The sequence below is a fragment of the Aedes albopictus genome, chromosome 3, assembly GCF_035046485.1.
Source record: "Aedes albopictus strain Foshan chromosome 3, AalbF5, whole genome shotgun sequence".
Lineage (NCBI taxonomy): Eukaryota > Metazoa > Arthropoda > Insecta > Diptera > Culicidae > Aedes > Aedes albopictus.
In genome coordinates, this window is record NC_085138.1 from 52,287,880 (window position 1) to 52,305,163 (window position 17,284).

At 39.6% G+C, this 17,284-nt stretch overlaps 3 protein-coding genes across 5 annotated transcripts in view; 1 reads left to right on the plus strand and 2 right to left on the minus strand.

The window, feature by feature from the left end:
* Positions 1-17,284, minus strand: part of LOC109398757 (neural cell adhesion molecule 2) — a 642,607-nt gene that overhangs the window by 471,108 nt on the left and 154,215 nt on the right. The gene's annotated exons all lie outside the window — the stretch shown is intronic.
* LOC109415384 (uncharacterized) lies at positions 1,504-4,378 on the plus strand. 2 transcript variants are annotated; one of them, XM_019689250.3, is made up of 3 exons: positions 1,504-1,663; positions 1,756-2,014; positions 2,077-4,378. In XM_019689250.3, exons 1-3 carry the CDS (start codon positions 1,619-1,621, stop codon positions 4,260-4,262), a joined length of 2,490 nt encoding a protein of 829 aa, XP_019544795.2. In that variant the 5' UTR covers positions 1,504-1,618; the 3' UTR covers positions 4,263-4,378. The 2 variants fall into 2 exon arrangements, with proteins under 2 accessions (XP_019544795.2, XP_029726417.1); XM_029870557.2 differs by having other exon boundaries at positions 2,080-4,378.
* On the minus strand, positions 4,372-16,484 carry LOC115265444 (integumentary mucin C.1-like). The gene is made up of 3 exons (XM_029870589.2): positions 16,440-16,484; positions 15,726-16,361; positions 4,372-5,138 (listed from the first exon to the last, which is right to left on the minus strand). Exons 1-3 carry the CDS (start codon positions 16,482-16,484, stop codon positions 4,395-4,397), a joined length of 1,425 nt encoding a protein of 474 aa, XP_029726449.2. The 3' UTR covers positions 4,372-4,394.

The following is a 17,284-nucleotide window of genomic DNA, read 5'->3' on the forward strand; positions in this document are numbered from 1 at the left end:
TGGGATTCCTCCAGGAATTCCTCTGGGATTCCTCCAGGAATTCCTCTGGGATTCCTCCAGGAATTCCTCTGGGATTCCTCCGGGAATTCCTCTGGGATTCCTCCAGGAATTCCTCTGGGATTCCTCCAGGAATTCCTCTGGGATTCCTCCAGGAATTCCTCTGGGATTCCTTCAGGAATTCCTCTGGGATTTCTCTAGGAATTCCTCTGGAATTCCGCCAGTAATTCCTCTAAAATTCCGTCAGGAATTCATCTGGGATTCCGCCAAGTATTCCTCTGGGATTCCTTCAGGAATTCTTCCAGGGATTCCTCCAGGTACTCCTCAGGGATACCTCCAGGAACTCCTCATTGATACCTCCAGGAATTCCTCCAGGAATTCCTCCAGGAATTCCTCCAGGAATTCCTCCAGCGATTTCTCCAGGGTTCCTCCAGGGATTCCTCCAGGAATTCCTCCAGGGATTTCTCCAGGAATTCCTCCAGGAATTCCTCCAGGGATTCCTCCAGGGATTCCTCCAGGAATTCCTCCAGGAATTCCTCCAGGAATTCCTCCAGGAATTCCTCCAGGAATTCCTCCAGGAATTCCTCCAGGGATTCCTCCAGGGATTCCTCCAGGAATTCTTCCAGGGATTCCTCCAGGAATTCTTCCAGGGATTCCTCCAGGAATTGCTCCAGGGATTCCTCCAGGGATTTCTCCAGGAATTTCTCCAAGGATTTCTCCAGAGATTACTGCAGAAATTCCTCCATCAATTCCTCCTGGGATTCCTCCAGGAATTCCTCCATCAATTCCTCCTGGGATTCCTCCAGGAATTCCTCCTGGGATTCCTCCAAGAATTCCTCCATTGGAAATAACGTTAATGAGAACAAAAAAATCTGTTCTTGAAAATGATTGAAATTGCTATTGGTAGCGGTGAAAAAGAATAGCTCCGCTGATTATTTTTGGTATCATATCATAGCGTTCCGAATAAGATGATAAGAGCATATTTACACACCAGCATTGTCAATGAGATATGGAGGATTTCTGTCCGAAATTTGTGAATGAGATGACTCATTTATAATTCCACCCCTATCTTAATAGACCAAAAATAACAATAATATGTTTGTACATAGTTACTTGGGATTTTTCCGGTCGTGTCGAGCCCAGGTGAATCAGCTGTTTCTCGTTTGCAAATCGCAATTCGCGAAAATCAACACCGCATTATTCATATAGCTGTGTAGAAGTTTCTGATACGTACCTGAAACGAAAAACAACAGAGAGCAATGTGCGAGGTGAGATTAGGTTTCTTTATCATAGCAACTATACTGGGAAAGATCAGATGCGGCATGACAACATTCGAAGAAGTAAAGATCTCGGGAAGATGAGATGAATGTCGTATCTTATCTAGGACTGCAGTACTTCAGCCAAGCTTACGGTGGGATTAATAAGATATCTGGCTGTTATCGTTGTGCTTAGAAACTGAGGAAACACCAGCAGAGAGACATTTCTATTATAAATTGGTCAAGATCAACAGCCAAACAAGTCACTTAGTTATCAAATTCGAACGAATCCACTTCTAGCGAGTTGGAGAAAGTGGTACATAAGTTAAATTTTAGTCCAAGTTCTAGCCAAAGGTCTCTCTACCATGGACAACCTAATGAAGCTCCTTATAGTGCAGTTTATCGTGCTGGTGAGTTAGAAAAAATCAACGTCAAGAAGTTTGTTTAGAATGGTGTCAATAATTAAAAGTGCATCTGCTCTCTCGTGTTTCTTGTACCTCAGATTATTACGCTGCGTTCGGCACGATCACAGGCCGCAGGAACGGATTGCAATGGCAGAGACTACCTCTGCTTAGACGACCGACTGTTTCAAATTTGCATCGACTTCGGTGACGGGAAGACCCAAACTGTGGACGACGAAGCGCAGAGTTGCCCGAGGGGAACGTTCTGTAGCAATACGGGTCGCTTCGAATGCGACTCATTTGTTCCGCCATCAACTGCTGCTCCACAGGTCGTAACTCCAGAGGAAGTTCCCAAGGATGGTAAGATTGTGTGTACACATAAGCGGGTTTTGGTATTGATGTGTATTTTCTTTTATATTTAGAAGTTGAGGTAGTACCAGAGCCAGAAGTGAACGAAGAAGCTGTTGTCGTGACTGATCCACCAGTCACTGAACAACCTACGGAAAGTAACAGCGAAGCATCGTCGGTGACAAACGTTCCAACTACCACTGCTGCCAGTTCAAATGATGAACCACAGCCAGAAAGTTCTGCAGCTCCAGAGGAAGTTACTACGGAATCAGCTGGTGAACCAACCGATGCTCCCGAGGTATCTCAACCGGAAACTACAGTGAGCTCAGCTGAGCCGCAACCCACTGTAGCACCTGAAGAACCAGAAGCTACGTCGTTGCCAGAGGTGCAACCAGAATCCTCAGACGCACCACAAGAGGAAGTGAGTACCACAGAAAACAATGCACCACCAGCTGAGACTACGCCTAATGGCCAAGATGAATCTCAACCACAAAGTACATATGTTAGTGAAACGGAGCAGGTAAGCACATCAGCCCCAGAAACTACGGCTGCTCCAGAGACTACTGCTGTTCCTGAGACTACTGCTGTTCCCGAGACTACTGTAGTTCCCGAAAGTTCTGCTGCTCCCGAGACTACTGTTGTTCCGGAAACGACAGCTTCACCGGAAACTACTGGTGCTCCTGAAACATCTGCCGCACCTGAAACTACTGTTGCTGCCGAAACCTCTGCTGTTCCGGAGGGCACTGATGCTCCCGAAGTAACTTCAGATCCCGAAACAACTGTTGCTGCCGAGACTTCTTCAGCCCCTGAGACTACTGTTGCTTCGGAGACCTCTGCTGCTCCGGAGACTACTGCCGCTCCTGAAGCCTCCGCTGCTCCAGAGACCTCGGCTGCTCCCGAGACCACGGTTGCTGCCGAGACTACTGTTGCATCGGAGAGCTCTGCTGTTCCGGAAACTTCTGTCGCTCCCGAAGCATCCGCTGCTCCAGAGACTACATCTGTACCCGAAACCTCTGCTGTTCCCGAGACCTCTGCTGCCCCAGAGACTACTGTTGCTTCAGAAACTTCAGCTGATCCTGAAACTACAACTGCATCGGAATCTTCTACTGATACTGAAACGACTGCTGTGCCTGAGGCAACTGATGCTCCTGAAACCACCTCTGATTCGGAAGTGGTCACTACACCGGAAGATGTACCAGCTCCAGAAACCACGGCTGCATCAGGTACTGAGGTAACTGAGGAAGGCTCAGAAACAACCGTTGATGCTGGGGCTTCTCAATCAACAAGTTCACCTTCAGAAGCAACTACCGCTGAGCCAGAAGTCACCGAAGGTCCGGCTGAGTCATCTACCCCAGTACCCGAAACTACTGATGATGCTTCCAACCAGGAAACAACCCCCTCAGCGGGCTCAAACCCGGAAACGTCAAACCCCACAGTACCAGAAGAACAACCTCCACAGGAAACCACCGTTGCTCCAACAGAAGCATCACCAGAACCTGAGTCAAGTTCTGCAGCGACCGAAACTGAATCCACCGCGGGTACCACAACTGTTGAACCCTCTTCCTCCAGCACCACTGCAGCTTCAACCACCCCGCTACCATTTGTCTGCCAACAGGCCGGTCGCTTCCCAGATCCTGAAGACTGCCACAAATACCACGTCTGCCTGTGGCTTCCTTTCGGTCTCTACCAGTTGGAACAAAACTGCCTTCTCGGCATGGCTTACAACCCAACTCTACAACGGTGCACCGCCGATCAGAGCCCATGCTTCCCAGGTCAGTTCACCTGTACGGCACCCGGACGCTTCCCCGATGTTGAAGATAATACCAAGTACTTCTGGTGCGTGTGGAACGTATTCGGCGGTTACCTCCAATACCACCAGGACTGCCCCCTCGGACAAGTGTTCGATGCCTACCGCAGACGATGTCTCACACCTCCACGACCCCAGCTGGTATCGAACGAAGAAAATGATTCCAGCTCTGATTCGGACTCCAACTCCAGCTCGGATTCTGGCTCTGTGAACGCCCCGGTAGACTCGGATGACTCAACTGCCGTTGAGGAAGAGAAGCCCAAGGAAAAGGTCAAGTTTGAGTGCACCGAAGAAGGAACCTTCCCGGATCCGAACAACTGCTCCCGGTATATCGTCTGTACGCTCAAGAAGAAGGACAAGTTCAAGCAGAGCAAGCTGAAGTGCCCGAAGGGACAGCAGTTCGATGTCGCCCTGCAGCTGTGCACGGACGATGTAGATGTACTGTGCGGTTAGATTATTTTTTGAATTGGAACGCAATGAGATTTGATTAGAGTGCCATATTATCATCTTTTTCCCGAATTATAGCAACAATAAAGCAAATTTATTTATTATCATCGTGATGCAAAGTATGTCAGAACAGTATTCTCAATTAAATCCGAGCAATCCCAACAATCCGGAACATCTTCCACGGTTAGCATCAAAGGTAAACCCAAACGCACAGGTCCCCTTGATCAACTTGTAGCTAGCACTGGCCGCATTCCAGCGGCACCAAAAGTATCTTGTCGTATCGGAGGGATCCGGAAAACGACCGGACGATGTACAGGTGAACGGTTGAGGTTGTAGATCACACTTCGTTTGATCCGTGGTGCATCTCCGACCAACGGGATCGAATACCCACCCTAGCAGGCAAGTTTCAGCCGTTTCGTAGTTTCCGAACGGAAGCACCACGCAAAGGTAGTACTTGTGACAGTCGGATGGATGCGGAAACTTTCCCGTTTGGTAGCAGTAGAAGGAACTCACTGTGGTTGTAGTTGTTGAAGACGTTGTTGAACTAGAGGTAGTTGTTGACTCCGTTGTGGTACTTGTAGACGTTGTAGAACTCTCCTGTGTTGTAGTAGTTAGTGGTGTTGTAGTCTCTTCGACTGTAGTCGTTGATGTTGTTGAGGTGGTTGAAGAGGTCGTAGCCAAGGAACTACATGCACTCTGATATTCATTGCTGCAGTATTGAGTAGAATCACACTCGAAGACCTGTAAGTCCGTTGTCTGAGTCTGACCAGTAGTGGAGGTTTCGGAACAGGTTTGATAACGAACATCGTCTAAGCAGATGAAGGTTTTTCCATTGCAGTCTGTGCCAACACTTTGAGGGTGAACAGTGTGAAATATCGTTACCTAGGAGGTACATAATATTATGTGTAATGTGGCTCTCATTTTTATGAAATTATACTAACCGTTAATATGAGAACTGTGAGCGATTCTAATGGTTTACTCATTTTGACAACTAGGAAAAAGTCACGAGACAATCCATTTTATACTAGGACACATTGTACGCGTTCAATGCCATTTTGATATGCTTATCAGACGTTTTTAAAGAGATTGATTAACATGGTTTATTTAGTTATGCTATGTATTACCATCTGAAGATAACTATTTATATATTTATCTAAGCATAATGTCGTATAATTTGAAAAAAAGTTCGTCTGCATACGCACCTGAAACTCAAAACAGCAATTCTTCAATTGACAGTGGATTCGTATTGTTACCGTGACGACGTGACTCAGCTAGGATGTACTAGAAAAGGTGTTGTGATGGCCTGGGTGAATAAAACCGTTTGGTTTAGAATCTTGGTACCACAACCCACTTTAAGGACAAACGTCTTGAAATCCCGCTTCAAAACTGCACTAGAACTTCAGACGCACAAATCTCAAGAAGCAAACTTCAAACAACAGTGCATTTTATTATTCTGTTCTTGCTCACTTGTATTAAGACCAAGCCCACCCGTGGGCTTAATACTACACACGCAACAGCACGTCGTTAACGATTTTTAATTTCGTTATCAACCCATTTTCGCACCGGTCGTTCGTTTCCATGTGAGTAAAATAATGATCGGTCGCCTTTGCGCACCGGTGGTCTCTATTCTCTCCGTACCATCGGTTTTTTGCACTTCTGAAAATCATCGCAATATTTTGTGTATTTCTATGGGGTTATTGCAAATCTTATTCAGTATAATAATTTGTGCTCATATTATGAAAGATGGGGTTTTGGATAAGACTGAAAACTGTTAGTAAAAATTGAATTCAAATAAATAATTCCCTTGGAGATTTGTACCAGTTTTGGTGCGTTTAAAGATATCATTTTCTCAATAATTTATGATTGTATTTAATCCCGGAATTCTAGCAATCTTTTTTTTAAATTATATGTTTGTTGCTTACTGTATTACTTGTAGGTTGAATTTTTATCTAAAATAATATCCATCTCTTCAATATTCATGTTGCCTTTCTCGCAAGAAATTTATCGGAATTTGAGATTATGAGCATCTTTTTTAATAATTAGGTTAATTGAATAATTACATCCCTTGCATTTCCAACACATTTATAACGTAGTTGTCTCCTTTACAACTTCGTGTAGGTCAAGATTCTTGAATCCTGGTCTACTACTGTCTTCTAAATGTCTGCGATAAGTTTGCGCAACCTTTTTTCATTAACGTGTATTTTAACATCAGCTAATTCTATACTCAGTCACAACCTTTTAGTTACAAAGCATCACTCGCAAATCTTAATATATATTGCGATCTTTTGGATGCTGGTATATGAATATTTTGTTGGAAGCAGATTCTATGCGCTTGAAGTAGACTGCGTATTTGTCAAAGTACATAATGAGTCCACTCTCCTTTTTGGCACTTCATACTACAATTGTTGTATTTGAACATCCAACGCCTTGCTTTATCTATAACGAGGAACCTACAATATGGCAGTCCTGCACACCGCCTATTTTAATTGGTGAAACTTGGCAGCTCGACTACATTTTTTAAGATTTTTATCGGTATGATTTAGTTTTTACAAAAAGAAATAACTGTAGTGTTTCTATGATATCTGAGTTGAGTTAGGTACAGTCAATGCATCTTTGAAAAATCGTAACTACTCTTATCTAATCTCATACATACGCGGAAACACACTGGAAAGCAATCGTGTTACTTTTCTTGTCAATACTGATGCTTGCAGCATATCAGAGATATGACACATGCATCAAAGCGGCCTGGTCTACTGCGTTGTATTTACGCGCAAAGATGATTCTTCGAAATACTTGGAGTACAGAATATTTTATTTCGGCAAGGTACTTCTCGAATTTACAGGTGAGGAAGGATGCGTGGACGGTGAAGTTACCCATTTCTACCCATTCTACCCATTACACACTTTCTTCCTAATGTCTCGTTTATTTAATATATATTTTTAAATTTATATTTAATAAACCACCCACTGACGACCACCATTTTCAAAAACAGCAATCAAACCAAAACTCTTTTGCCTTTTTGAAATATACACGACAAAACGAAACGCGAGGCACAGCTCTTTCAAAGCGGAGGATCTCAGCCCGGAAAGTGAAGAAAGAAAACCTTGTGGTCACTTATTACCGTCAAATAGTTTTTTTTTCGGGTTAGAAAATACGCACATCTTCTCACCGGAATCTGCGTCGGATTTTGAAACTTGTCGGAACGAACTTCAAGAGTTATTTATTTGGACATTTTTCTAAATGAGCGAAACTAAGCTTTACTTGCTGCGTAGAAAACCCGGCTCAACGTGTTAAAACAGCAAAACTCACTGAATCACTATACATTTCTTCAAATATTAGTTTCGAAACGATCGTCCGAATCAAAAACTAAAGGTGCGATTATGAGCAATCGTAACTATTTTTAAGAGAAAATCAATACATTTTCGATATGCATGATCCTAAAATTGGCGAAGAAGCGAAAACTTTATTCATAACATACTTAAGCAAAGCTTGTCAATTTAAACCTCTTATTTTTCTGCGTTTGTATTGTCACTCTATCACAATTCTATGTCAGACAATTTGTTGTGTTATTCGTGTAACGATCTATGATATTGATTGGTTGGAAATTTCAAATATTTGATGCAAACTAAAATAAATTCCTACCTATACAAAACAAAAAAATCATCCATACTCATGTTCTTTTGTGTCCTCTTTACGCTACCGAGAGAGCTAAACGCGAGAGAGCGCACGAGCCTACGGATAGAGACCGTACTTTGCGTGTCTCTATATTCTAAGCCCTGGTACGAACCGTACGTAAATTTTTCGCTTTCGAGCCGTACTTAGCAGCGACCGGTGCGGTTCGCTTCTTTGTTCGGGGCTCTACTTAACGTTAAAACGCTTGATTGAGCCCATGAGTGGGCTTGGTCTAAGCTTAAAATGAGATGATCAGGTGTGCTGGTTTTGTTTACGAAGAGATTTGTGCGCTCAAAATCGTGAGTAAATGTCAAGGTCGGCCATTGTGGCGGCCATTTTAGGATTCTAACAAGGCTGTCCTTAAGCGAATTGTGAGCATTGGGCATCCAGTTCTTTTTCTAGTAACTTTCAAAAAAAAAAATTTTTTTCCTACTTCTTTAAGAAATCTTTTTGTATTTTTGTTCAGGTTTTTCGAAAAATTGTAATACAAATTTTACTACGTTTTGCCATGGAGTTTTCACCACAATCTTATTTTGACCTGTTGCGCTGAGAATCAATGGTGTCATTTTATCACCTTCCTCAAAAATACGAAAAAAGTTACTTGTACCATTTTCAAAAAGTCACCTTCTAAATACTGGAAATTTTAATTTCAGAGACATATTATAATTGTTTGTGTGTCCATAAGTATTGGTAATGTCACATCCTAAATATAAGAAACCCGCCCACGAATTGTTCGAACCCTCGTCTATTTATAAAAAGTTATCTTTGAAATTTTTTTTATTTTTTTTTTGTGCCCTCACATATTGAGACTTCTTCCAGGGTTTCCTTTCAAATAATAGTTCAGGGATTCTTTCCGAAATTCGTCCCAGGAAAACTTCAAAAGTACGTTTAAAAACTTCCCCACAAATTTCCCAAGATGTTTCTTCACGTGCTCTTCAAGAATCTAACAATGACTCATTCGGAAATTTTCTCCACGGATTTCTTCATTTTTTTACAGGGACTTCACAGCTTCCTCTAGAATTTTCTCAAAAGAAAAAAACGAAAAAAATACCCAAGAAATCAACTTTAGAACTCCTTTGTAACACCTTCCTTGGATTCCTTCCGAACTTGCTCCATGGATTCCTTTGGAAAATCATCCAGAAATTCTATTAAGATCATCTTCTTCGGTCTTCTTTTGAAAATTCTTTTAAAACATCTTCCATGGATTGTTTCAGGAATTCTTCTACATCTTAAATAATAATTTCCTTCAAAAATTCTTTCAGAAATTTCCCCAAGAATGTCTCTGAAAAACTTCCACAAGTTTCCTCAGAAATTCCTCTACAGCTTCCATCAGAAATACACATTAGAATTATTTCACCACTAATCATTCACGCATTCCTTCAGAAATGCTTACAGTGATTCCTTCAGATAATCAAAAGTGCATAATTCTTCCAAAATTGTCTCCATATATTGCTTTAGACAATTCTCTACAGATCCCTTCAGAGATTCTTCCAAAGCTTCCATAAGAATTTCTTCTAGGGATATCTTTAGAAATTTTCCTAGGAATACTTTCAGAAATTATTTATGAGATTACTCTATAAACTTGCCAAAGGATTGCTTAAAGAAATACTCAATGAGTGCCTTCTGAAATCACTCCATAAGTTCGGTCTTAAGTCTTTCAGAAACTCCTCCAGCGACTTCTTAAGAAATTCCGCACAGTGAATCTTTAAGAAATTCTTCAGACACTCCCTCAAGAACTTCACCGAGAATTCTTTTAGGTAGATGTCCATGAGTTCTGAAACATATTTGGAAATACTTCACGGGATTCGTTTGAACTCGAATATTCATTCATAAGTTGTTCCAGTGGTTTCTTTTCAAAAAATCGTAGAATCCACCCGGAATTTGTTCAGTAGTTTTTCAAAGCATTGAACATTTCCGCATGAGAGTTTCCGGGATTTTTTTAAAGAAATATTTCAAGTAGTTTATCAGGGTTCTTAATGTCTGGAAGCTTATCTAGGCGGTTTCACAAAGAGTTCATACAGTAATTTCTTCAAAAATAGATTCACAGATTACTCCAGAAAAACTTTCAGAAAATCGTTAAAGTATTTAATTAGAGATTTCTCAAAAAAAATTCTAAAAGTTTTCCAAGAATTCCACAAAAAGGTTTCCTGAGGCTTCCAAAAAGTTTCTTAGATATTTATCCAGAGATTTTTTTTCAAGAATTTTACTGTAATTTCGTCAGAGAATTCTTTAGAGATTAATTCAAGAACACTTGCTGAGATTTCTATAGGGATTCTATTGAAGATATCTTCAGGAATATGTGCAAGGATTCTGTCAGAAATTAGGCAGTTTCTTTACTTGAAGGAATTTTAGCCCGAGGCCGAAAAAGATTATTTCAGAAATTCATAACTGGATTCCTTCTGGAATTCCCTCACATATATCTCCAGATACTTCAACATAATTTCTTCAGGATGATTTATTCTAGCGATTTTTTCAGCAATTTCTTTGGCAATTCTTCCGAGAGTTACTGCAAGAATAATGGAAAGAATCACAGAAGGCATTTCTAAACCAATCCCTGGAAGATTGTCTAAAAGAGATTCCTAGAAAAACAAATCTTGATAATTTTCCTAGATTAAAAATCATAAAGGAATTTTTGAAGTTTTCTCTGGAGGAATTCCTGAATACATGTCTGGGTGAATACTTGAAGAAACTCCTTAAAACATCTTCTTGATTTGCAGAAAAAAAAACATGAGAAATTTCTGGAGGAGCTCTAACAGAAACTGGAATGACAAAAATGTTTGATTAATGGACAAATCCGCAGTGAAACTCAAAATGAATCTCCTAAAAATGTCTGCAGAAATTGGAAACATATGTACTGCTAGAATTCTTGAAGAATCCCTGAATAAATTTATGAGGGATCCCTGGAGAATTTTCATAAGGATTTTTCAGATATTTCTTTAGAGCGTAACTCAAGGGTACTTTCTGAGATTTTTACGTGGTTTGTACTGGAGGTTTCTTCTTAAGTTACTGTAGGGACTTTTTCAGAAATTTCAGAAGGTTACGTGTCTATACCAGCGAGATTTTCAGCCCGAGGCTGGTTCAACCCTTCCTTTTAGAAATTCCTGTTTGGATTCCTTCTGAAACTCCTTTAGGGATTGCTTCAAGAGTATCACTGAAGACTTCTTCATTATTTCGTGAGGGGGATTTATTCTGGAATTTCAACAAGGGATTTGTTTAAAAGTTTTTCCAAGTGATTTTTCAAGATGTCCTCTGAAAATTTCCCCATATCCTCATGTCCTCAGAGATCTTCAGTAATCTCGAAGATTCTCAAGAAGTTTCTTCTAGGATTCATGCAGAAATTCCTACACTGATTTTTAGTAATTACTCCAGCGGTTCTGTAACAAGTATCTCTTGGAATTCCTTCAGAGATTTCTGCTGAAAATAATTCGCATATTCATCCAGGGATTGTTTTCATAAGGTCTTCCAGAAATTGCACCACAAATCCCTGAAGTAATACCCAAACAAATTCCTGAAGGATTTCGTGAAAGAGTTTCTGAAATATTTATTTGTTAAATCCTTGAGATTACTAAACTCCTTAAAATACTTTGGGGTGATACACAAATTATGTCATGCTAAAATCGACCTTTTTCAACCCCTCCTCCCCCCTATGTCACACTTTTTGTATGAGGCCTCAATATTTTTTGTAAGGGTCGTCACGTTCTGCACACCCCCTCTTCCTTCCCCCATAGACCGTGACGTAATTTGTGTACGACCCCTTTCATAATTTGCAGAAAAAAACATGAAAAGTTTCTGGAGGACCACTGAAAGTGATTCATATTCAAGTATTATTATGATGAGAGCATGTAAAAAACTTACACCGAACGGATTGCTTAGGAATAATTATGTAGGTGGACTCTTTCGAATTTAGTTTTGATATCTGAGTCCTATTTTGCCACATCTAATGTAATACGGAATGTTTGAGAAGTAGGCTATTCAATGTTTAATGTTCATAAAAAAGCATGTATGCTAATGCCAGTAGTTTTTTTTTTCGATATCCTACATTGAACAAGCAACGACAATTCGTTTTGTGTGAAATATTGCTCTACCATTAACTATGTTCAGGAAAAAAAACATTCCAAATTTGGAATATAGCTTGGTTGGGCTGAGCTTTCCATGTTATTTCTATGGCAAGTTTGTTCTTTTATCGCCAAATGTCTTTTTGTATTTTTATGTTTCTGGAAATCTGCTGTCGGTTAGTACTTTGTCTCAAAAATTTGTACTGAACTGTCCTTCGTGTTTTTATTCTCAATAGTTGTCCCATGCTAGGTCCCATGTGCAAAAAATCTGTTCACGACGTTGGATATTGGAGTAAGTTTTAAGGAGAATCCAGTGAAGAGCGGGGAAATGAGAAGAGAATAGTATAATTAGAGCAGCGAAGAGTGAGAAATCACGATTGATCAGTGAAGGGTGAAAAACGAACTGTTAGGAATGAGCAATGAAGTAGTGAGGAGTGAGAAATAAGAAACAAATAATGATTAATGAGGTGTGAAAGCGAAAAGTAAGGGGTGGGAAGTGAGTGAGAAAACAGCAGTGAATATTGAGCATTCAAAATGAACAGTGAGGAGAGAGGTTTTTGAATCGGAGTCAGAAATGCTTCTCATTTCTGATTATTGGAAGGCTCACTTCTCACTGTTTTCCATGCAGTGAGATAGAAATAAAAAGTGAGAATAGAGCAGTGAGAAGCCATCGAAGAAAACAAAAAAAAAGTTTGGAGTGAGAAAAGTGGAGTGAAATGTGAGCTGTAATGAATAAGTGGAGCAGTGAGGTATGAACAGTAAGGAATGTGAATCAGTGACAAATTAGTAATGAGAAGTGAGCAGTGGGCCCATATCACCGACCCAAGCAACACGCATATCACGTAAAAGTCACATGTTTGTTACTTGTGACTTACTTCATGGTGACTTCTGTGCAATCAAAACCTGCACTGTCGTGACACTTCTGTAATTTGTTTGTTGCTCATAAAAATATATGCTTAGAGTAACCAATTCATTTCCCTGATGGTCCAGGAATATTTCATAATGTAAATTTCCTTGACTTATTCGGGCATAGAGTATATCAATGCCTGCCATACGGTATGCACATGTAGAATGGTCATTGGCAGAGGAAGTTGTCAGTGAAAAACTGTGCTAGTGCCCATAGAACAGTGAGCTGACAAGCAGAACTTGTCTCAGTCGGGACAAGAACAATAATAATAATAAGAAGAATAATAAGCAGAAGAAATAGAATGAGAAGTGAAAAGTGAGAAGCGGTGAGTGAGGAAAGTGAAACGACAAGTAGGCAGTGGAGAGTGAGAAGTGAACTGAATGGAATGAGCAGCCAAAAATGAAACTTGAGGAGTGAGACGAAGTGAGGGGTGAAAAGAAAGGAATAAAGTATGAGCAGTAACGAGTGAGGGGTGAGTGAAAAGAAAACAGTACCGATTTTTTAATCGTGAAGAGTATACTGCTCACTCTTAGTGAGAAGTAAGCAGTGAGGAGTTGGAAATAAAAAAAATGAAAAGCCAGGAATGTGAGTATTCACATCTAAATTAAATGTGAAGAGTATTCCTTTTTAAACAAAGATATACATATATTTTTTGGAGTGTATCGTTCGCGTTTGACTAAAATTGTTTAAGTCTGGTGGATAGAGTTTCTGGCAGCACTGGTATTGGAGTCACTCGAGCATGACGCCACGATTCATGAGTAATGTAATGCTTGTGATGCTGGTCAGACATCTTCATCAACATCAACATCAAATTCAAATAAAAAAATACCCATATGAATTTTTAAAACATTTTGGAAAATGTATAAAAGTGACACGTTTCACTCACCCCTCCTTAGTGCCCAACGTATTCTCCAGAAATCCTAACAATACTTCATAAATTTTGAAGACAGTTTTAGCAAAGTAAGTTCTACTATTTGTATTAATATTTCAATTTCTTGCAGTTGCAAACATTGTTGTTAACTTTTCAGTATACTCCTTAGATTTTTTCTTTCAATTTTGAGTATGGCAAACTGTATTTCTTTGGATTCAGGAGGATAAAATGGTAGCAGAGATGATACCCTTTTAGCATAAGAGAGTTCTTGGTGCTTAGAGACAAAAAAGAACTGAGAAGAAATTTTAAGAGATGAAAAAAGAGTGTTCAAGGGGGTATGAGGGAGTAAACATATGTCTCGGGAGGGTTAATGATAAGGTTAAAGCACAGGAAGAGAGAATAAAGTGGCACATAAGGTAGTAAAATGAAGATACACTGACTCCTCAAGGGGTTTGAGGAGGCAGAGGTGGTGGTATGAAGAGATGCTTGGGTGTAAGGAATGATCGAAGCATGATCTAGAGATGGAAAAGGGTTAGTTTAAGAGAAAAGAAATATCCTGTTTTCGGGGTTTAATAGTTAGCTTATGGAGATATCTGGAGGCTTCAAGATAAGTCTCCTATGAGTTCAAAAGTGAGGAACAGTCTAACCCGAGCAGATGGGAATATCAAACTAATAACTATCAAATCACATATTCTGTTTTTATATCTTGTTTTGTTATTATTAACTTATCACGGCATAACTTTTCTATAACATTTTTAGCTTGACAATCTTATTTTGTTATGATCAAGCTATTGATATAACACTTATAAAATATATTTTAATAATATGTTTTGTTTTGGAACAAATTTAGTTATTATTATACTATTGAGAGTGTACAAATATTTTTTTATGAACAATAGCACGACAATAACAAGTTTTGAAATTGATTTTATCGATTGAAATTGATTTTATATAATAACTGGCTAGGATTATTGATATGTTTCTTTAGCTATTGATATAGGGTCTCGTGCCATTTGGGCAGGTGCTCCTATTTTGGGCACTTGATGCTATAACTAAGTCAATTTCAATTGATTTGTATTTTTGTATAGGATTAGATACTGTCCGTAACTCATCGTGTGCCAATTAGGTATAAAATTGATTTAGTTACAGCGGCAAGTGCCAAAAATAGGCACACCTGCCCAAATGGTACAAGACCCTTGCATTATTACTTACTTTGTTAATAGTTTGATATCATAACTAATTTTGCTTTCGGATTGTTATCAATAACTTTAAAATAACAACATTTGTTATTGAAATATTTCCTAAATTCATTGTTATTATGTTGTTATCGAACTAACAAAACATGTTATTAATTGATCTTCCAGGAATATTTTTTTGTAATGATTTTTGTTATTTTGCCGCTTATGACAGCCAAGTTTATAACATAATTTGTTATTTTAATAACATGAAAATAACTTATTTCATTACTCAGTTATTTTGTTAAAATAACACACTTTCTTATGCTGTTGTTATTCCCTTCTGCTCGGGAATGGGGGTCTAAGACAAAACGGCTAAATGAGAATTTATGGGAAAAATCTCAATGGTTTCCAGGAGGTTCCAAGGAGGTTGGCAAAACGTAAGTGCCGGGTTGATAGACAAGGCAAAAGGTTGTGTACGGGGGTTCAATAGGTTGCAAAAGAAGATCCTTAAGGTTTTCAAGGATTGTAGAAGGATTTTTTTCTTAGAAATAAAAGAAATAATTAACAGTTTATTTAGGGCCCTCAGCAGATGAATTAGTTCCATGAAATTCGCATTGATTGTCATTACATCATAACGTAATTCTAAATAATAATTGCAAATTTACGTAATATCAGCATTGAACCATAGGATCTTAAATAAAGAAGAAAAATCAACAAGCTATAGCATTCCTTACAATATTAATGACTCGGAGTTCGAATAATATTCATTCAACAACCAGATCAAACCTCAGAGCACAAACCCCCGCTAACGTCGAATAACTGGCCGGAACCACACTCTAAGTGATACATTTCGTAGCCAAAGCCGTTCCAAAGACACCAATAGTAGCTAGTCCGATCCGCAGGATCCGGGAACCGACCAGATTTAGTGCAGCTGAATCCCACCTGACAAGGTGTTTGATCGGTGGAACATCGTTGCGAAGCCGGTTCAAAAGCCATTCCGAACAGGCATACGCTGTGCATCTTGGTTATACCGGATGGCAGTTGAAGACAGGTGTAGTAAGCGTGACAGTTGCTTTCATCCGGGAAACGACCATTTTCGATACAGGTGAAGGTGGATGGTTTTGACGTTGACGGAGAGGAGGTGGTTGACGAGGTGGTAGTGTATGAAACATCGGTGGTTGAGGTCTGCGTTGGTTCAGGGGTCGTCGTTGAAGGTGGTGATGACGAATCACATTCAATTAGTCCGAAGTTGTCACAATATGAATTCGGTGGACATGGATAAGCTAGTGCCTCGGAGGTTTCCGATCTGCCCCCAGGAAGGTCAATGCAAATTTGGAAGTGTTCAGGATCAGGACAGTAGAATGGTTTTCCATCACAGTTTGTGCCGGCCAGTTGTGAGTAAGTGCTCTTAAGCAAGGTGCTCTGTTTGGGGAAAATATAGTAATGATTTTTTGAATTTTATTCGAAGAACTGGAAGAACTCCAGCTAATGACATCTTACCAGAATTATGAATGCACTCGTAGAACAGATTAAAAGAAGATCCATGATCCGATTATTTTCCATGATATAAAATGGAAACCTTTATCGTTGGAAGAGTGTTTCGCGTTTATCTATTCTACGACGGTAAACAGGCAACTCGAGAGTAAAAATAGCTGAAGAGCATAAACGAACTTAGTATCAACAAAAAATGTTTATCTTGAATACGTTTTATCACACCATTAAGTTACCTTCAAAAAATAGTGAATAGCATTATAACAATTCATCTTACTTGGTAACGAAGGAGGCGAGATAATCTGAATACATATTCATGTCCATGGTTATCTGAATGCAGTGGATCTCATTGTCTCTTTCAAAAGCATTCAAGCTTAAGTTTGCTTGATCGGTTGTACTTCAACAACGAATCAAAACAGCTCCTAGTTGTTGATCGTTTATTGGATATTGAACTATCATTGCTGCTGGGGCCATATAGCCACAGCAAGGCCGAGAAAATATAGACGGTGACGAGTTCAATGAGACGCGTTCAATGCCCAGGAAATTTTCGTATTGAAATTTATTGGACTTGGCATATAGTGTCTTCGTGCGTACCGTACAAGTTCTAAATATCCCAGTGCACAGTGCGAACAAAATCTGTAAATTTATGACGAACTGAATGTAACAAATTGACCTCCATCGTGTTCGATAGAAATTTATGTGTGATCTTAAAATTACACTGCTGATTGCTGAGAGAAAAGTGTTAATTAAGCACCGACTTTTCAGAGAAACTTAAAAAATCTTTATACGAGAATCGAACTCAGATCTTCCGAGTGAGAGTTCACGCCTAACCCCTCTAGGCTGTCTCACCAATC

Excerpts from the sequence above, each read along its gene's own strand:
- LOC115265444 (XM_029870589.2), bottom strand. The coding sequence starts at position 16,484 with ATGGATCTTCTTTTAATCTGTTCTACGAGTGCATTCATAATTCTG. Across the intron at positions 16,362-16,439 it reads CGAGTGCATTCATAATTCTG|AGCACCTTGCTTAAGAGCAC; the intron begins GTAAGATGTCAT and ends TTCCCCAAACAG. Across the intron at positions 5,139-15,725 it reads GCGGGGGTTTGTGCTCTGAG|GTAACGATATTTCACACTGT; the intron begins GTTTGATCTGGT and ends TGTACCTCCTAG.
- LOC109415384 (XM_019689250.3), top strand. The coding sequence starts at position 1,619 with ATGGACAACCTAATGAAGCTCCTTATAGTGCAGTTTATCGTGCTG. Across the intron at positions 1,664-1,755 it reads TAGTGCAGTTTATCGTGCTG|ATTATTACGCTGCGTTCGGC; the intron begins GTGAGTTAGAAA and ends CTTGTACCTCAG. Across the intron at positions 2,015-2,076 it reads AGAGGAAGTTCCCAAGGATG|AAGTTGAGGTAGTACCAGAG; the intron begins GTAAGATTGTGT and ends TTTTATATTTAG.